General features: G+C 40.4%; 1 protein-coding gene across 1 annotated transcript; it reads left to right on the top strand.

Annotated features, from left to right (window-relative positions):
- The first annotated feature begins 54 nt into the window (after positions 1–54).
- On the top strand, positions 55–3,989 carry LOC124406463 (carboxylesterase 4A-like). The gene is made up of 4 exons (XM_046881888.1): positions 55–58; positions 159–319; positions 3,404–3,720; positions 3,808–3,989. Exons 1-4 carry the CDS (start codon positions 55–57, stop codon positions 3,980–3,982), a joined length of 657 nt encoding a protein of 218 aa, XP_046737844.1. The 3' UTR covers positions 3,983–3,989.
- Positions 3,990–21,606: the final 17,617 nt, after the last annotated feature.

The raw sequence follows: 21,606 nt of genomic DNA, 5'->3' as shown, positions 1-21,606 counted from the left end.
AAGTTGCGGTTATCGTGTTACCTGAGTGTGAGGAAGAATTGAAGTATTAACGGTATGCGTAAATTAATTCAAAAAGTTTGAACCTGACTCATAACTTCGTTAATACATTTTTTCGCGAGTGCTTCATGAGTTTTTCTGTTCTCATCGCCCACGTTCAGCATTCTACAGTGATTCAGATTTGGCACGAAAATTCTTTGATTCGATCGACTCGACTTTACCATTCTCGATGGAATATGACGATAAAGTGCAGTTCAAAGAATACTGGACCTCTGCTTTGAAGAAATACTACTTGAATGATTTGACCGCAAGCAAAGATGTGGTAAGTGCTTTCAGAGAATTATTGCATACTTGGATTGTGAATTCTACTCTGGGATGATTCGTTGACTGGGCGGAATAACATCGTACATCAGAATTTTATTCGGTAACATAATATTTCAACGCCAGATTTCGTGCATGGCATTTTCTTAGGCTGCGTCACTGCATTCTGCTGCGTATATATAGGTATTTCCAAACATCCGTGCTCATAAAAGGATAAAATTGTAATTGGGTAACTTGGAGCAATAATATGAAGTGTTGTGATGTGGTATTTCACATGGTTCAAATATTGCTCTCCTTGTTTTCAGAATATCGCTCAAAGTAACGAAACACTTCTGAGGCCAATACCCTAAAAAGACCGACTAACTAATTCCCCAGCGACATTTATTTGTCAACCTTATTCCTGCCTATTTTCTATCTTTTGTATTACACTACGAGAACCATCTCCAAGAACTTCGCTTCGAGGGAAGCAAATATTGCAAGGCAGAGGTCACGTACTGGGTCATCAACCCACTATCGTCGACTGCACAGAATTGAATACCGTTAAACCAACTTCGGATGGATGCCTGCCTAGATTGCGTTCACGAGCGTGCGCGACGCACAAGCAAGACCTTCGATCATTTAGACTTATCGGTCAGGCGCCAAACCATCGTTATAGCCCCACTGCGGAGTGGATGTATCGTAGACGACGTACAGGGCTGTGCGTCAAAAACACAAGAAAGCCTCCCTTGACGGTCCTTATCAGCCTGGAGCTCAACTAGCCTTAATATCTACTGTACTGCCTGCTGTAAAACAGAATCGTGGTTGTCTACAAACCCAATTCTCTATGATATCGATACTGCTACAATGTGAGTGAGATCATTATTATCTCCCAAAATGATCGTCGTTGTTCCTAGACGGATCTTCTCGCACACATCGATATCTTCTAATCGTCAGGATCGTCGCTCAATCCGACACACTTTACGTCCAGCTAATTTCACCGACAGACGTGCTTTCGTTACTAGTATTCCATCGCTATTGTTCCATTATCTCAGTTATCACTCTATTTCTATTTCGTTATTTTTATTCAGTGCTATCTACCTCTTTTTCACCTACTTATTACTACCTGTCTCTATAGCTTTCCACTATTTTCGTAAGTGAGGTTTGCTTTTCTATTTTGTGAAGCCTGGAAGTTATCTACAGTTACGCTTTTTTTTCTTTTCTCGCAGCTTGAGATACGCAAGCCACGTGGGCTCATATCTCGTTCCCCTCTTGTTTCATATCTTTTTTTCTTTTTATCTAAAACTGCAAGTAATTTCGCGACTGGTTAGCTTACTTATTTGATTTGTAGTGACCATCGCTTCTTTCCTTGATTTTATCTTGTTTCAATAATTTTCTGATACCGCTGAACAGCAGCGCTGTACTATATCTTTGCTCATGCTTGAAATTCTCACATGTTATTTTCTGTCGGGATTGATAAATTACTAAGCTCATAAATTCTCTAATTTTGTCTCGTATTCTGGTTTTTGCTATCTTATCTCTATTTTCTCTTCATCGTCAATTCCAATTACTCAATATCTTTCACCCAATTTCTTCATAGCGTTTCTCATTTCATTTTAAGTTGCTTCATTACCGAATATTTCAAGCAATTAATATCGTAAGTGTACCGCGTGCGCGATCTTACATCGCTGCACGGTGTCACCCGTCGTTCATTGACATAGGAGTATTATTTTGCCATACTGAATAACACCTTTCACCTCATTGTAGTACGTAGTTTGTCCGTAGTTCATCCAGTTTGTCATATACCGCGTTATAATAGTTTCTCTTTGAAATATCTATTCTTCATACGTTAAGATTATCTATCTCTGTAGATTTCAGTAGCTTCGCTTCAATTCTAAGACTATTTAATTCACCTGCTTTACCTGCTTTTTCTGATCATTTATAATATTTGTTACTCACTTTCTCTCCTGTAAAATCCATTAATTCTTATATCAATTCTAGCATCTTGCTGTTTCATCTGGAAATTGCTTTGATTATTCTTCCCCAATGTGATTATACTATACTCGCAATGATCTACTGCATTATCTGAATTATAACAATTAGTTTTAATAATGTCATCTTGTGCATTGCATGCGAGCTCCTTTCGCCTGCTATTGCAAACCTTGCTGATTGTTATACCGAGTAATAGTATCGCGAATACATGCACCTGCTTTTATACCGCTTATCACACGAATAATTGTCCTACTAATTTGTTAACTCTCACTCATATCTTTCTGTCCAGCTGTATTTGAACATTATTGAATCATCTAATTATATCTAAATTCTTCTTTTGCTTGAATATAATCATTTCCTTGCATCTTCGTAATACACTTGATACTACGACCAATTTCTTAATTCTTGTGTTTTATCGATCGAATTCGACCCCTCCCTATACTGATATCTGTATTCACTGAGTAAGCCGTGCAAAACCGTCGTAGTCTGTTCTTTTCTTTTCCAATTTTTATTTCAATTATATCTAGCCCTACTGCGTCTGGCGCCCAACATTAGTATTCTCCTCTTTAATTATTGTTTCTTATCTTATTGATCAGGTCAGGTCAATTGTTTACTATAAATGAGCAAACCTATCTTTGCAACACTGCCACGAAACCGACGACTTTCATCCCGCAAAACTGCAAAAGGCTACACCTTCATACACGTGCTATGAGAATTTTTTTTTTCACTTTTGTGGTGAAAGAAATTGATTTAAAGTAGGCATCAACCAGGCGCAAGGATGGCGTCAACCAGTGATGATTGGGTGTGTCATATGTAACAATTTCAGTATCATGTGTATGGGAAATCTATCATCCCATAGAACTGTGATGTGACATGAGACGGATGTTCTTACAGACCCGCGCATTTAGCGAGTCAAGCAGCACTACAAATTTTTCCATAAATCATTCTACTTCGCAGTGCCGCAAGCTCAGAATATTTTGTTAACGAAATCTCAACTCAACATATGATGTTGTCGAATGAAATTCTGAAATGAAACATTCTTAGACCAAATTTTATTGTTATTCTAGAACAAAATTATGTCTATGTCAATCTTAAAAACTGATGAATTTTTTTCCAGCTTTTACGTAACTTGACACATATTGTCGGCGATATTGTGATCACTTGTCCCATGCACACCGCACTACAGCAGCACCTGGCTGTCGCCAAACGACCGCAATACCTCTACCGTTTTGAATACGAGGGCACCTTCAAATTCAGTTACCTTTACGCCGGTCATCGTGTAAATAATTATGGTGTGGCGCATGGTGACGAACTCCTTTACCTCTTTCCAGCCCGTAGTTCGTATTTTGGACCCCCTGAATACAAAAAAAACGAGAATGATTGGAAAATGGTCGATATGATGGTAGAGTTGTGGACATCTTTTGCTACCACTGGGTAATCGTCAATTCGTAACACCGCAATCAAAATATTTTGAATTTAGTCATTTGTAAAAATTCTAATTCACTAACGTTATCCTTTCAGAACTCCGAGTGCATCAATGTTCAATGGAACGAAGATATGGGAGCCATTTTCCTCGCGCAATAATTACCTTCAAATAGGTAATGGAGGTCAGTTGACACTCGAAAATAAAAGCGGCTTCCTTACAGCCAGAATGCAGTTTTGTAAGGAGCTGTATGCCAACACGACGTGGGTTTAGCAGCTGTTCCCACCAATTTTCCTCTTCTGTTCCGAACTTGTTCTACCTGAGACTCAAAATTTGTAATTCAACAAGTAGTATCTGTTGACTTCGAATTGAATAATCATACTTTGTGGTAAAAACAGCGCATATTGTGAGACATTTCATTTCTGGGAGGCCAAGCAAAATATTAGTGAATTGCAATTCTCACGTCACTCAAGAATACATAATAACACTACCACTGTTCTGTAAATCGATCGATTATCAAGAGGTTACTACAATCAGTAGTACCTCCGGAGTGCTCTTGATAACTGATGAAGCTGAATGTAAGCGAATCACCGAAAGTCTGCTCTTTTGCATTGCGTGGGTGCTGGTCGCACAAACGACGTACAAGCGATTTACATCGCCGTTTTAACTGAATCATGAGGATATGTTCGGGTATAAGGACGTTCACCTTAACCTGGATTTAGACAATTTCATTTGATCTGGGTGCCAACATCATGAACCTCAACTATAGTTTGATAGATCATATAAACTGCACTACATCACACGTATACGAATTTTGAATATGTATGCAGAAATTGCATGGGAATTTGAAAAAGAGTTCATAAATATCGTCTTCAAAGGTATCGAGTAGTAGCGTACCATACGTGGACACAAAACTTGAATCCGCATGAACAAATTACATCTGAGGTGATTGGAGCTATCTTCTTGCGAAATATAAATCAGGAACATTACCTCCAAGCTCAATGCGTTCATCGGTTATGCCCGCTCTGCCATAACCATAATACCTTGGACAATAAACCCCTACAATACAATTCAATGACAGCTATTGTAAAATTATGTCGTAATGGAAGTTGCCGAAAACATTGATTATTATTTGTCATAATTAAATAGAATGTTGAGTGAAATGTTGAATATATTCATTAGCGAATCAACCATACGATTCGATTTTACCACCATCCTACCGGACCAATCAAAGACCAGTTAGTAATATTCCTTTGATTTACCGGATTCCCATTCTTCTGGTTTAAATGCAATTCCGGTCCTACAAGTTCGTTTCTCCCGATTTGCTTCGAAATATTCGTTGCTACAAGTATCGGTCCTACAATTTTGTTTCTACAAGCCGCGAGCCAACAAGTTCATTTCCCGAGATTCGTTTCCAAGGAGGAGGATCGATTCTAAAGAAATCATTTCTACACGGCAAATGTTCTGCAGACTCGTTTCTACTGTAACAATTAAGTATAATATTTCAACCTCCCGTATAGCGCCAACCGCATGTGGTGGGACGTACGTCTTCTTTTTCGTACAGAATATTATCGTGTAGTTGTAATGTAGAGAAACGTCGCGACGTTCGGTTCTGTCAATTATAATGCTTTAAAATTATCTTCGCTAGATGCCAGTGAATAATATGGTGTGAGGATGTATTGTGTGTATTAGTTTAGACCCTCTGGAGCATGTGTGAAACTGCATTTACATATGCCAACAAACTACATACGCCCGCTTTGCCTGAACCATAATGCATTAGACCATATACCCCTAAAATAAAATCTAAGGGTAGCTGATATAAGAGAAGTTACAAGAATGGTTTTAATAAGTAATAAAAGTTGCTTGAAACATTGATCATTATTTGTAATAATCGAGTGGAATGCCCAGTAAAATGTTCATTATATTCTTTAACGAATTGAATACGCAATTCAAATTCACCTCCATTCTACCGTTCCAATCAAAGATCGAATAGTAATATTCCTTTGATTCGCCGAATTTTTATTATTCTGGTTCAAATGCAACTTCGAATTTGGAGCCACTCGACGTAGACCTATGAAATGAGCATCTTTAATTTTTGTCAATTTTCTAGAAAACTAAGAGGGACGGAGGAGCAACGGTAGGCGGTTAACGCAAAATTCTGCTTTGTATTGGAGCTCAGAAGCCATCATGTTAATTGAAACTCTCTTGTGTCGCCACCTGTTGGCAAGCTTTTACTCTTCTTTCATCATAATCATCATGGAAGTTTCTATGACGGTGTCTCTACTGTTTACGCTGGTTGTTTACAAAGAAAATGTAACTTACTTGACGACGTCTGCAAATAATATTGAAAAATTTGAATTCCTGTGCAGTTTGCAGCGGTCAATCACAAATGGCAACGTACAGACGCCCAAAAAAATGGCACCTTGTGAGCTCTCAATGGGACCACGCGCCCATTGCTATACGCAATCGTACAATTGTCTATTCGGTCGGATGATCGTTTACTTGAAATGTCATTTCAAATACGTCGTCGAATGCGATAATCCTTGACCCCGTAGGAATGCCTGTTTCGTTTTACCCAGTTTCCTCGGAATCTCATCTAACATAATACGAATAACCAGCGGTTTCGGGTTGATCATAAGCCAACCTTTGAACTTGGAGTATTGAAACTGGTTTCAAATGGATAAAAACAACAACAACAACATCATAAAAATAATAATAATGTCATTGTCTCATTCATGTGGAAGCTCAGTGTCTAATTTGTGCGACTCACAATCTGAATCAATCAGTGACACACAAAACCTTCAAGTACCAATTTTCACCAAAATCCAAATGCATTCGTTTTTACCGGTGTATTAAATCCGTCAAATTTTAATTTTGGAAATCTGACTTCTGAGTCGCAACAAGTCACCCAAAAAATCTCAGGGTACCAACTTTCATTCAAATCGATTCATCAATTCTCAAGAATGATCATTTTAATTTTATTCTTCAGAATTTTTCTTAGCGAATAATTCGAAAGGTACTGAACCGATCAAAGCCAAAATCTAATCGGTTCTAAGTTTGGAAAAGCCACGTCGATTAAAATCAAAATGAAAGTTGTGATTCCGTTTTTTGAATATACAAGAGATGATAAGGTACCTTTGTAGCAATACACGTATACACGCACACAGCTAGACAAAAATCTGTAACCCAAAATTTGCAAAGAAATCGAAACTATTTCCTCACGCTGTCGTGACGTATAATGTATGTACGTATTTCCACAATGGGCATCAATCGATGGCTGAAGATAATATTTTCATCAAAGTTCTCTACAGGTATGTGGATTTATTTCACCTGTTGGGGTTAATAAATGTCGAGGCAGGAAGTTTTATATTGGGAATTGCAAACTCGCTTTAATTTGAGGGTACACTACATGTATGTCGGTGACTTCTCGCGTCGAGAGGCGAGTACAAAACTAAACTAGAATACATACAATAGAAAAGGTTCAGCGACGGGTGTATACACATATACAATGTACAAATAGTCTCGTCGCATGGTTTGCTTCGTATATACTAATATCACCTCTAACAAGTATAATTTTATTCCATATTGCAACAAGCCAATTTATAACTCATTCTTTATCAGTATAAACTGCGTTACTTATTTTGCAATTTACAATTCTCTGGACGTAACGATTGCAACATTCAGTAAACCTCAAGATCGACTTTCTACGAATAACAATTTCACACTTGAAAGTGTTTTCTTTAACGTTCAAAATAAATCCTTGTTATCAAATTAAGCTATTTTCGCCTTTTGATGATAATTCTGTTTGTGGCCGTCCATTCTCTGCGTAGAGAATTCGAGTCCAAATATTTTTTCCTCAAAAAAGTAACCCACTTGGATTTTTGGTGAAAATGTTAATTTATATTGCAGATTTTGGATGCTGCTAGGATCGATTCCCTGATGCACTATATCGACGTAATCTTGCGAGAGAAATCGATTACGTAGTCTCGACCCGCTGCGAACTACAGATTGAAAATAATGGCCCAGAAATATGAAATTTGAACGAGTCTGTTAGAACGAAGGGTAAGGAAATTAGTGAATTGTCAATGTTATAATACGTAAATCATTCGCTGAATACTAGTAAGATACATATCTTTTCATTTATTGATGAAGCATGTAATAAAGTGACTTTCTAAAAGTATCCTCTGGAATTTTCAGTTAAAAATATGAAGAAATCGGCTGATGACAGCAACTTTTACTGTCCGCCTCAGGAAGAAGGTGCTTTGCGGTGGACGAGAGAACTCATTACTGGATCATCTGAAATGGAAAAACTGAAAAATTTTTATTAGTTGATAAGTTTTTCGAGGTAACGCTGTCGAGTTTTTTTTCTCATTTTTAGATTTTTACTAGCGCTGAGGAGTAAAAACACCAATTTTTTACTCAAAAGTCAACAATTTAGCTGTTATAAAAATTACTTATAACTTTTAAAAAAAAATCGAAAGGGTTACCTCGCTGGTAATGAGTAGAAAGAGTGTGCAAAGTTGAAAAAAGATGGGTGTAGTAGATTTCGAGTGGCAGTGTCCACCGACTTTGGAAACGCAAATTGTGTGAAAATCAGGTTGAAGATTTACACCAAAGATGAAAAATTGAACATCAACAACCGAGTGTTTTGTTTCTTTTCAGTTACACAAAATCATCAACACCACGTCCATACAATAGAAGGCTTTCACCTTGGATGTCTATTCATTCACGTTTTCACATTGACATTCGTGCTGCTCATGAACTATAGAACTTATGGAAGAGACAGGGACTTGAAACGCCCTATCTCCGTCAGGTTTTTGTTGATTGACTTGAAATTTTAACGCAAGAATCTTGAATATGATGCAATCATCTGATCAATTTTTCATCTTAAGGCGAGAAGTATATAATATAGTGATTATTGCAGGTTGTGAGTGTATCTGAGGTTTCGCCGTGCGCATGGAAGCAATGCAGATACCTCCGCAGGATACAATATGTATGAACGTGACGTTGTAGTGTTACATGTAACTTGAATTGGAATTAGTAAATAAACAATTTTCTGTGTTTTCTTCGTATTTGCTCAACATCGCTAATATCATGTTCTGTCTGCGTTGCTCTGCATCAAATTCGTAAGGACGACGTCACTGATATCGATTTGGAGCCAAAAATTTGGCAGAATCGAGGGAAAAAAAAAATTTAGGCAGGCCCCTTTGCATTTTGAGCCAAAAATTCGACAGCTTTGATAAATGCTACGAACATGTCTTTAATGCATTATTCCGATGTGATCTTGCAAAAAAACATGGATTAAAGGCGGTCTCAATACGCTGCGAGCAACGCCTCATGACTGACGTCCGGAAAACAGAACGGTTGTTCTGTCTCTTGTCCCGCTGCTGTAATTACTTGCGTCTTTTCTCTGCTGTTCGTTCTACACGTCATTTCATGTGTTTTCTGAGCTCCGGGAGGTCCAGTTGGTCTGAAGAGGGTCACACAGATCGATTCAAAGACCAGGTGTTTTTGGCTGGAAAAAAAGTGGGGCTGAGCCATATGGGCTTTTGGTAAAAATTTTGACGATTCGCAAAGGTGCAACAAACTATTCTGTAATGCCTTAATCCGGAGTCGTTATGCGGAAAAAATCAATTAAACGCAGCCCCAATACGCTGCAAGAACGGATCAAAAGTGACAGCCTAAAAACGAAACACGTGATTTCTCCATTTTTTTGCCGCTGATCTTTGCGTCGTATTTTCTCTGCTGTTGGTCCCAGGCTCTTTTTGCTGTGTTTTCTGAATTCCTGGGGGTCAAATAACTCTGCAAATAGTCATAGAAATCGATTCCGAAACAGAAAATTTTGGACTCCAAAAATGAGCAAAAAAGTAAGGCTAACCCCTTTGGATTTTGAGCAAACATTTCGACAACTTTGGAAAGTGCTGCGAATGATTTATTGGGGCACTATTCCGACGTAATTTTTCGAGGGAAAACGGTGGAGCGCAGCCCCAATAGGCTGCGAGCGACGCATCAAGAGTTACAGCCGAAAAACCGTAAATTTGCGTCGTCATTTCTCTGCTGATGGTCCGACGCTCTTCTTGCTATGTTTTCTTAGTTCCTGAGGGTCGATTTACTCGAGAAATGGTCATACAAATCAATTCCGAGACGATAAATTTTGAACTCCAAAAATGAGCAAAAAAGTAAGGCTGACCCCTCTGGATTTGTGTCGAAAATTTTGACGATTCCGAAAAAAGCTGGAATTCATTTCTTAAGGCACTATTCCGACGTAATTTTGCGTGAGAAAACGATTAGGCGCAGTCCCGATAGGCTGCGAGCGACGCATCAAAAGTGACAGCCGAAAAACCGTAAATTTTCGTCGTCATTTCTCTGCTATTGGTCCGACGCTCTTTTTGCTGTGTTTTCTAAGTTCCTGGGGGTCGAATAAGTCTAGGAATGGTCATAGATATCGATTCCGAGACGAGAAATTCTGGACTCCGAAAATGAGCAAAAAAGTAAGGCTAACCCCTTTGGATTTTTGGAAAAAATTTCGACAACTCTGGAAAGCGCTGCAAATGATTTATTGTGGCACTATTCCGACGTAATTTTTCGAAAGGAAACGGTTGAGCGCAGTCCCAATAGGCTGCGAGCGACGCATCAAAAGTTACAGCCGAAAAACCGTAAATTTTCGTCGTCATTTCTCTGCTGTTGGTCCGACGCTCTTTTTGCTGTGTTTTCTGAGTTCCTGGGGGTTAATTTACTCTAGAAATGGTCATAGATATTGATTTCGAGACGAGAAATTTTCGACCCCGAAAATGAGCAAAAAAGTAAGGCTAACCCCTCTGGATTTTTTGCGAAAATTTTGACGATTCTGAAAAGTGCTGCAATTCATTTCTCAAGGCACTATTCTGACGTAATTTTGCGAGAGAAATCGAATGAGCGCAGTCCCAATACGCTGCGAGCAGCGCCTGACAAGTTACAGCCAAAAAACCACAGATTTTCGTCGTCATTTCTCTGCTGTTGGTCCCACGCTCTTTTACATGTGTTTTCTGAGTTCCTGGTGGTCGAATTACTCTAGAAAGGGTCATACTCATCGATTCGGAGACGCAAAATTTTTAGCTCTGACAATCGAGAAAAAACTAAGGCTAACCCCTTTGGATTTTTGTCGAAAATTTCGACGATTCCGAAATAAGCTAGAATTTATTTCTTAAGGCACTATTCCGACGTAATTTTGCGTGAGAAAACGATTGGGCGCAGTCCCAATAGGCTGCGAGCGACGCATCAAAAGTTACAGCCGAAAAACCGTAAATTTTCGTCGTCATTTTTCTGCTATTGGTCAGACGCTCTTTTTGCTGTGTTTCCTCAGTTCCTGAGGGTCTAATTACTCTAGAAATGGTCATAGATATCGATTCCGAAACGAGAAATTTTCGACTCCGAAAATGCGCAAAAAAGTAAGGCTAACCCCTTTGGATTTTTTGCGAAAATTTTGACGATTCTGAAAAGTGCTGCAATTCATTTCTCAAGGCACTATTCTGACGTAATTTTGCGAGAGAAATCGAATGAGCGCAGTCCCAATACGCTGCGAGCAGCGCCTGACAAGTTACAGCCAAAAAACCACAGATTTTCGTCGTCATTTCTCTGCTGTTGGTCCCACGCTCTTTTACATGTGTTTTCTGAGTTCCTGGTGGTCGAATTTCTCTAGAAGGGGTCATACTCATCGATTCGGAGACGCAAAATTTTCAGCTCCGACAATCGAGAAAAAACTAAGGCTTACCCCTTCAGAATTTTGTCGAAAATTTCGACGATTCCGAAATAAGCTAGAATTTATTCCTTAAGGCACTATTCTGACGTAATTTTGCGTGAGAAAACGATTGGGCGCAGTCCCAATAGGCTGCGAGCGACGCATCAAAAGTTACAGCCGAAAAACCGTAAATTTTCGTCGTCATTTTTCTGCTATTGGTCCGACGCTCTCTTTGCTGTGTTTCCTCAGTACCTGGGGGTCTAATTACTCCAGGAATGGTCATAGATATCGATTCCGAAACGAGAAATTTTTGACTCCGAAAATGCGCAAAAAAGTAAGGCTAACCCCTTTGGATTTTTTGCGAAAATTTTGACGATTCTGAAAAGTGCTGCAATTCATTTCTCAAGGCACTATTCTGACGTAATTTTGCGAGAGAAATCGAATGAGCGCAGTCCCAATACGCTGCGAGCAGCGCCTGACAAGTTACAGCCAAAAAACCACAGATTTTCGTCGTCATTTCTCTGCTGTTGGTCCCACGCTCTTTTACATTTGTTTTCTGAGTTCCTGGTGGTCGATTCACTCTAGAAAGGGTCATACTCATCGATTCGGAGACGCAAAATTTTCAGCTCTGAAAATCGAGAAAAAACTAAGGCTAACCCCTTTGGATTTTTGTAGAAAATTTCGACGATTCCGAAAACAGCTAGCATTTATTTCTTAAGGCACTATTCCGACGTAATTTCGCGTGAGAAAACGATTGGGCGCAGTGCCAGTAGGCTGCGAGCGACGCATCAAAAGTTACAGCCGAAAAACCGTAAATTTTCGTCGTCATTTTTCTGCTATTGGTCCGACGCTCTTTTTGCTGTGTTTCCTCAGTTCCTGGGGGTCTAATCACTCTAGAAATGGTCATAGATATCGATTCCGCGACGAGAAATTTTCGACTCCGAAAATGAGCAAAAAAGTAAGGCTAACCCCTTTGGATTTTTTGCGAAAATTTTAGCGATTCTGAAAAGTGCTGCAATTCATTTCTTAAGGCACTATTCCGTCGTAATTTTGCGAGAGAAATCAATTAAGCGCAGTCCTAATACACTGCAAGCAGCGCCTCAAAAGTTACAGCCAAAAAACCACAGATTTTCGTCGTCATTTCTCTGCTGTTGGTCCCACGCTCTTTTACATGTGTTTTCTGAGTTTCTGGTGGTCGAATTACTCTAGAAAGGGTCATACTCATCGATTCGGAGACGCAAAATTTTCAGCTCCGACAATCGAGAAAAAACTAAGGCTAACCCCTTTGGATTTTTGTCGAAAATTTCGACGATTCCGAAATAAGCTGGAATTTATTTCCTAAGGCACTATTCTGACGTAATTTTGCGTGAGAAAACGATTGGGCGCAGTCATAATAGGCTGCGAGCGACGCATCAAAAGTTACAGCCGAAAAACCGTAAATTATCGTCGTCATTTTTCTGCTATTGGTCCGACGCTCTTTTTGCTGTGTTTCCTCAGTTCCTGGGGGTCTAATTACTCTAGAAATGGTCATAGATATCGATTTCGAAACGAGAAATTTTCGACTCCGAAAATGCGCAAAAAAGTAAGGCTAACCCCTTTGGATTTTTTGCGAAAATTTTGACGATTCTGAAAAGTGCTGCAATTCATTCCTTAAGGCACTATTCCGTCGTGATTTTGCGAGAGAAATCGATTGAGCGCAGTCCCAATACACTGCGAGCAGCGCCTGAAAAGTTACAGCCAAAAAACCACAGATTTTCGTCGTCATTTCTCTGCTGTTGGTCCCACGCTCTTTTACATGTGTTTTCTGAGTTCCTGGTGGTCGAATTACTCTAGAAAGGGTCATACTCATCGATTCGGAGACGCAAAATTTTTAGCTCTGACAATCGAGAAAAAACTAAGGCTAACCCCTTTGGATTTTTGTCGAAAATTTCGACGATTCCGAAATAAGCTGGAATTCATTTCTTAAGGCACTATTCCGACGTAATTTTGCGTGAGAAAACGATTGGGCGCAGTCCCAATAGGCTGCGAGCGACGCATCAAAAGTTACAGCCGAAAAACCGTAAATTTTCGTCGTCATTTTTCTGCTATTGGTCCGACGCTCTTTTTGCTGTGTTTCCTCAGTTCCTGAGGGTCTAATTACTCTAGAAATGGTCATAGATATCGATTCCGAAACGAGAAATTTTCGACTCCGAAAATGCGCAAAAAAGTAAGGCTAACCCCTTTGGATTTTTTGCGAAAATTTTGACGATTCTGAAAAGTGCTGCAATTCATTTCTCAAGGCACTATTCTGACGTAATTTTGCGAGAGAAATCGAATGAGCGCAGTCCCAATACGCTGCGAGCAGCGCCTGACAAGTTACAGCCAAAAAACCACAGATTTTCGTCGTCATTTCTCTGCTGTTGGTCCCGCGCTCTTTTACATGTGTTTTCTGAGTTCCTGGTGGTCAAATTACTCTAGAAAGGGTCATACTCATCGATTCGGAGACGCAAAATTTTCAGCTCTGAAAATCGAGAAAAAACTAAGGCTAACCCCTTTGGATTTTTGTCGAAAATTTCGACGATTCCGAAATAAGCTAGAATTTATTTCTTAAGGCACTATTCTGACGTAATTTTGCGTGAAAAAACGATTGGGCGCAGTCCCAATAGGCTGCGAGCGACGCATCAAAAGTTACAGCCGAAAAACCGTAAATTTTCGTCGTCATTTTTCTGCTATTGGTCCGACGCTCTTTTTGCTGTGTTTCCTCAGTTCCTGAGGGTCTAATTACTCTAGAAATGGTCATAGATATCGATTCCGAAACGAGAAATTTTCGACTCCGAAAATGCGCAAAAAAGTAAGGCTAACCCCTTTGGATTTTTTGCGAAAATTTTGACGATTCTGAAAAGTGCTGCAATTCATTTCTCAAGGCACTATTCTGACGTAATTTTGCGAGAGAAATCGAATGAGCGCAGTCCCAATACGCTGCGAGCAGCGCCTGACAAGTTACAGCCAAAAAACCACAGATTTTCGTCGTCATTTCTCTGCTGTTGGTCCCACGCACTTTTACATGTGTTCTCTGAGTTTCTGGTGGTCGAATTACTCTAGAAAGGGTCATACTCATCGATTCGGAGACGCAAAATTCTCAGCTCCGACAATCGAGAAAAAACTAAGGCTAACCCCTTTGGATTTTTGTCGAAAATTTCGACGATTCCGAAATAAGCTAGAATTTATTTCTTAAGGCACTATTCTGACGTAATTTTGCGTGAGAAAACGATTGGGCGCAGTCCCAATAGGCTGCGAGCGACGCATCAAAAGTTACAGCCGAAAAACCGTAAATTTTCGTCGTCATTTTTCTGCTATTGGTCCGACGCTCTCTTTGCTGTGTTTCCTCAGTACCTGGGGGTGTAATTACTCCAGAAATGGTCATAGATATCGATTCCGAAACGAGAAATTTTCGACTCCGAAAATGCGCAAAAAAGTAAGGCTAACCCCTTTGGATTTTTTGCGAAAATTTTGACGATTCTGAAAAGTGCTGCAATTCATTTCTCAAGGCACTATTCTGACGTAATTTTGCGAGAGAAATCGAATGAGCGCAGTCCCAATACGCTGCGAGCAGCGCCTGACAAGTTACAGCCAAAAAACCACAGATTTTCGTCGTCATTTCTCTGCTGTTGGTCCCACGCACTTTTACATGTGTTCTCTGAGTTTCTGGTGGTCGAATTACTCTAGAAAGGGTCATACTCATCGATTCGGAGACGCAAAATTCTCAGCTCCGACAATCGAGAAAAAACTAAGGCTAACCCCTTTGGATTTTTGTCGAAAATTTCGACGATTCCGAAATAAGCTAGAATTTATTTCTTAAGGCACTATTCTGACGTAATTTTGCGTGAGAAAACGATTGGGCGCAGTCCCAATAGGCTGCGAGCGACGCATCAAAAGTTACAGCCGAAAAACCGTAAATTTTCGTCGTCATTTTTCTGCTATTGGTCCGACGCTCTCTTTGCTGTGTTTCCTCAGTACCTGGGGGTGTAATTACTCCAGAAATGGTCATAGATATCGATTCCGAAACGAGAAATTTTCGACTCCGAAAATGCGCAAAAAAGTAAGGCTAACCCCTTTGGATTTTTTGCGAAAATTTTGACGATTCTGAAAAGTGCTGCAATTCATTTCTCAAGGCACTATTCTGACGTAATTTTGCGAGAGAAATCGAATGAGCGCAGTCCCAATACGCTGCGAGCAGCGCCTGACAAGTTGCAGCCAAAAAACCACAGATTTTCGTCGTCATTTCTCTGCTGTTGGTCCCACGCTCTTTTACATGTGTTTTCTGAGTTCCTGGTGGTCGATTCACTCTAGAAAGGGTCATACTCATCGATTCGGAGACGCAAAATTTTCAGCTCTGAAAATCGAGAAAAAACTAAGGCTAACCCCTTTGGATTTTTGTAGAAAATTTCGACGATTCCGAAAACAGCTAGCATTTATTTCTTAAGGCACTAATTCGACGTAATTTTGCGTAAGAAAACGATTGGGCGCAGTGCCAGTAGGCTGCGAGCGACGCATCAAAAGTTACAGCCGAAAAACCGTAAATTTTCGTCGTCATTTTTCTGCTATTGGTCCGACGCTCTTTTTGCTGTGTTTCCTCAGTTCCTGAGGGTCTAATTACTCTAGAAATGGTCATAGATATCGATTCCGAAACGAGAAATTTTCGACTCCGAAAATGCGCAAAAAAGTAAGGCTAACCCCTTTGCATTTTTTGCGAAAATTTTGACGATTCTGAAAAGTGCTGCAATTCATTTCTCAAGGCACTATTCTGACGTAATTTTGCGAGAGAAATCGAATGAGCGCAGTCCCAATACGCTGCGAGCAGCGCCTGACAAGTTACAGCCAAAAAACCACAGATTTTCGTCGTCATTTCTCTGCTGTTGGTCCCACGCACTTTTACATGTGTTCTCTGAGTTTCTGGTGGTCGAATTACTCTAGAAAGGGTCATACTCATCGATTCGGAGACGCAAAATTCTCAGCTCCGACAATCGAGAAAAAACTAAGGCTAACCCCTTTGGATTTTTGTCGAAAATTTCGACGATTCCGAAATAAGCTAGAATTTATTTCTTAAGGCACTATTCTGACGTAATTTTGCGTGAGAAAACGATTGGGCGCAGTCCCAATAGGCTGCGAGCGACGCATCAAAAGTTACAGCCGAAAAACCGTAAATTTTCGTCGTCATTTTTCTGCTATTGGTCCGACGCTCTCTTTGCTGTGTTTCCTCAGTACCTGGGGGTGTAATTACTCCAGAAATGGTCATAGATATCGATTCCGAAACGAGAAATTTTCGACTCCGAAAATGCGCAAAAAAGTAAGGCTAACCCCTTTGGATTTTTTGCGAAAATTTTGACGATTCTGAAAAGTGCTGCAATTCATTTCTCAAGGCACTATTCTGACGTAATTTTGCGAGAGAAATCGAATGAGCGCAGTCCCCATACGCTGCGAGCAGCGCCTGACAAGTTGCAGCCAAAAAACCACAGATTTTCGTCGTCATTTCTCTGCTGTTGGTCCCACGCTCGTTTACATGTGTTTTCTGAGTTCCTGGTGGTCGATTCACTCTAGAAAGGGTCATACTCATCGATTCGGAGACGCAAAATTTTCAGCTCTGAAAATCGAGAAAAAACTAAGGCTAACCCCTTTGGATTTTTGTAGAAAATTTCGACGATTCCGAAAACAGCTAGCATTTATTTCTTAAGGCACTAATTCGACGTAATTTTGCGTAAGAAAACGATTGGGCGCAGTGCCAGTAGGCTGCGAGCGACGCATCAAAAGTTACAGCCGAAAAACCGTAAATTTTCGTCGTCATTTTTCTGCTATTGGTCCGACGCTCTTTTTGCTGTGTTTCCTCAGTTCCTGAGGGTCTAATTACTCTAGAAATGGTCATAGATATCGATTCCGAAACGAGAAATTTTCGACTCCGAAAATGCGCAAAAAAGTAAGGCTAACCCCTTTGGATTTTTTGCGAAAATTTTGACGATTCTGGAAAGTGCTGCAATTCATTTCTGAAGGCACTATTCTGACGTAATTTTGCGTGAAAAAACGATTGGGCGCAGTCCCAATAGGCTGCGAGCGACGCATCAAAAGTTACAGCCGAAAAACCGTAAATTTTTGTCGTCATTTTTCTGCTATCGGTCCGACGCTCTTTTTGCTGTGTTTCCTCAGTTCCTGGGGGTCGAATTACTCTAGAAATGGTCATAGATATCGATTCCGAAACGAGAAATTTTCGACTCCGAAAATGAGCAAAAAAGTAAGGCTAACCCCTTTGGATTTTTTGCGAAAATTTTGACGATTCTGAAAAGTGCTGCAATTCATTTCTCAAGGCACTATTCTGACGTAATTTTGCGAGAGAAATCGAATGAACGCAGTCACAATACGCTGCGAGCAGCGCCTGACAAGTCACAGCCAAAAAACCACAGATTTTCGTCGTCATTTCTCTGCTGTTGGTCCCACGCTCTTTTACATGTGTTTTCTGAGTTTCTGGTGGTCGAATTACTCTAGAAAGGGTCATACTCATCGATTCGGAGACGCAAAATTTTCAGCTCCGACAATCGAGAAAAAACTAAGGCTAACCCCTTTGGATTTTTGTCGAAAATTTCAACGATTCCGAAATAAGCTAGAATTTATTTCTTAAGGCACTATTCTGACGTAATTTTGCGTGAAAAAACGATTGGGCGCAGTCCCAATAGGCTGCGAGCGACGCATCAAAAGTTACAGCCGAAAAACCGTAAATTATCGTCGTCATTTTTCTGCTATTGGTCCGACGCTCTTTTGCCGTGTTTTCTCAGTTCCTGGGGGTCTAATTACTCTAGAAAAGGTCATAGATATCGATTCCGAAACGAGAAATTTTCGACTCTGAAAATGCGCAAAAAAGTAAGGCTAACCCCTTTGGATTTTTTGCGAAAATTTCGACGATTCTGAAAAGTGCTGCAATTCATTTCTCAAGGCACTATTCTGACGTAATTTTGCGAGAGAAATCGAATGAGCGCAGTCCCAATACGCTGCGAGCAGCGCCTGACAAGTTACAGCCAAAAAACCACAGATTTTCGTCGTCATTTCTCTGCTGTTGGTCCCACGCTCTTTTACATGTGTTTTCTGAGTTCCTGGTGGTCGAATTACTCTAGAACGGGTCATACTTATCGATTCGAAGACGCAAAATTCTCGGCTCTGAAAATCGAGAAAAAACTAAGGCTAACCCCTTTGGATTTTTGTCGAAAATTTCGACGATTCCGAAAAAAGCTAGCATTTATTTCTCAAGGCACTATTCCGACGTAATTTCGCGTGAGAAAACGATTGGGCGCAGTGACAGTAGGCTGCGAGCGACGCATCAAAAGTTACAGCCGAAAAACCGTAAATTCTCGTCGTCATTTTTCTGCTATTGGTCCGACGCTCTTTTTGCCGTGTTTCCTCAGTTCCAGGGGGTCTAATTACTCTAGAAATGGTCATAGATATCGATTCCGAAACGAGAAATTTTCGACTCCGAAAATGCGCAAAAAAGTAAGGCTAACCCCTTTGGATTTTTTGCGAAAATTTTGACGATTCTGAAAAGTGCTGCAATTCATTTCTCAAGGCACTATTCTGACGTAATTTTGCGAGAGAAATCGAATGAGCGCAGTCCCAATACGCTGCGAGCAGCGCCTGACAAGTTACAGCCAAAAAACCACAGATTTTCGTCGTCATTTCTCTGCTGTTGGTCCCACGCTCTTTTACATGTGTTTTCTGAGTTCCTGGTGGTCGAATTACTCTAGAAAGGGTCATACTCATCGATTCGGAGACGCAAAATTTTCAGCTCTGAAAATCGAGAAAAAACTAAGGCTAACCCCTTTGGATTTTTGTCAAAAATTTCGACGATTCCGAAATAAGCTAGAATTTATTTCTTAAGGCACTATTCTGACGTAATTTTGCGTGAAAAAACGATTGGGCGCAGTCCCAATAGGCTGCGAGCGACGCATCAAAAGTTACAGCCGAAAAACCGTAAATTTTCGTCGTCATTTTTCTGCTATCGGTCCGACGCTCTTTTTGCTGTGTTTCCTCAGTTCCTGGGGGTCGAATTACTCTAGAAATGGTCATAGATATCGATTCCGAAACGAGAAATTTTCGACTCCGAAAATGAGCAAAAAGGTACGGCTAACCCCTTTGAATTTTTTGCGAAAATTTTGACGATTCTGAAAAGTGCTGCAATTCATTTCTCAAGGCACTATTCTGACGTAATTTTGCGAGAGAAATCGAATGAGCGCAGTCCCAATACGCTGCGAGCAGCGCCTGACAAGTTACAGCCAAAAAACCACAGATTTTCGTCGTCATTTCTCTGCTGTTGGTCCCACGCTCTTTTACATGTGTTTTCTGAGTTCCTGGTGGTCGATTCACTCTAGAAAGGGTCATACTCATCGATTCGGAGACGCAAAATTTTCAGCTCTGAAAATCGAGAAAAAACTAAGGCTAACCCCTTTGGATTTTTGTAGAAAATTTCGACGATTCCGAAAACAGCTAGCATTTATTTCTTAAGGCACTATTCCGACGTAATTTTGCGTAAGAAAACGATTGGGCGCAGTGCCAGTAGGCTGCGAGCGACGCATCAAAAGTTACAGCCGAAAAACCGTAAATTTTCGTCGTCATTTTTCTGCTATTGGTCCGACGCTCTTTTTGCTGTGTTTCCTCAGTTCCTGAGGGTCTAATTACTCTAGAAATGGTCATAGATATCGATTCCGAAACGAGAAATTTTCGACTCCGAAAATGCGCAAAAAAGTAAGGCTAACCCCTTTGGATTTTTTGCGAAAATTTTGACGATTCTGAAAAGTGCTGCAATTCATTTCTGAAGGCACTATTCTGACGTAATTTTGCGTGAAAAAACGATTGGGCGCAGTCCCAATAGGCTGCGAGCGACGCATCAAAAGTTACAGCCGAAAAACCGTAAATTTTTGTCGTCATTTTTCTGCTATCGGTCCGACGCTCTTTTTGCTGTGTTTCCTCAGTTCCTGGGGGTCGAATTACTCTAGAAATGGTCATAGATATCGATTCCGAAACGAGAAATTTTCGACTCCGAAAATGAGCAAAAAAGTAAGGCTAACCCCTTTGGATTTTTTGCGAAAATTTTGACGATTCTGAAAAGTGCTGCACTTCATTTCTTAAGGCACTATTCCGTCGTAATTTTGCGAGAGAAATCGATTGAGCGCAGTCCCAATACACTGCAAGCAGCGCCTCAAAAGTTACTGCCAAAAAACCACAGATTTTCGTCGTCATTTCTCTGCTGTTGGTCCCACGCTCTTTTACATGTGTTTTCTGAGTTTCTGGTGGTCGAATTACTCTAGAAAGGGTCATACTCATCGATTCGGAGACGCAAAATTTTCAGCTCCGACAATCGAGAAAAAACTAAGGCTAACCCCTTTGGATTTTTGTCGAAAATTTCGACGATTCCGAAATAAGCTAGAATTTATTTCCTAAGGCACTATTCTGACGTAATTTTGCGTGAGAAAACGATTGGGCGCAGTCCCAATAGGCTGCGAGCGACGCATCAAAAGTTACAGCCGAAAAACCGTAAATTATCGTCGTCATTTTTCTGCTATTGGTCCGACGCTCTTTTGCCGTGTTTTCTCAGTTCCTGGGGGTCTAATTACTCTAGAAAAGGTCATAGATATCGATTCCGAAACGAGAAATTTTCGATTCTGAAAATGCGCAAAAAAGTAAGGCTAACCCCTTTGGATTTTTTGCGAAAATTTCGACGATTCTGAAAAGTGCTGCAATTCATTTCTCAAGGCACTATTCTGACGTAATTTTGCGAGAGAAATCGAATGAGCGCAGTCCCAATACGCTGCGAGCAGCGCCTGACAAGTTACAGCCAAAAAACCACAGATTTTCGTCGTCATTTCTCTGCTGTTGGTCCCACGCTCTTTTACATGTGTTTTCTGAGTTCCTGGTGGTCGAATTACTCTAGAAAGGGTCATACTCATCGATTCGGAGACGCAAAATTTTCAGCTCTGAAAATCGAGAAAAAACTAAGGCTAACCCCTTTGGATTTTTGTCAAAAATTTCGACGATTCCGAAATAAGCTAGAATTTATTTCTTAAGGCACTATTCTGACGTAATTTTGCGTGAAAAAACGATTGGGCGCAGTCCCAATAGGCTGCGAGCGACGCATCAAAAGTTACAGCCGAAAAACCGTAAATTTTCG

This window comes from Diprion similis, chromosome 6 (assembly GCF_021155765.1).
Source record: "Diprion similis isolate iyDipSimi1 chromosome 6, iyDipSimi1.1, whole genome shotgun sequence".
Lineage (NCBI taxonomy): Eukaryota > Metazoa > Arthropoda > Insecta > Hymenoptera > Diprionidae > Diprion > Diprion similis.
This window is presented reverse-complemented; position numbering and strand designations above follow the sequence as displayed.

Bases quoted from the DNA above. Each gene is read 5' to 3' on its own strand.
- LOC124406463 (XM_046881888.1), top strand. The intron at 320-3,403 runs GTAAGTGCTTTC...ATTTTTTTCCAG, and splicing joins TGACCGCAAGCAAAGATGTG to CTTTTACGTAACTTGACACA. The intron at 3,721-3,807 runs GTAATCGTCAAT...TTATCCTTTCAG, and splicing joins ACATCTTTTGCTACCACTGG to AACTCCGAGTGCATCAATGT.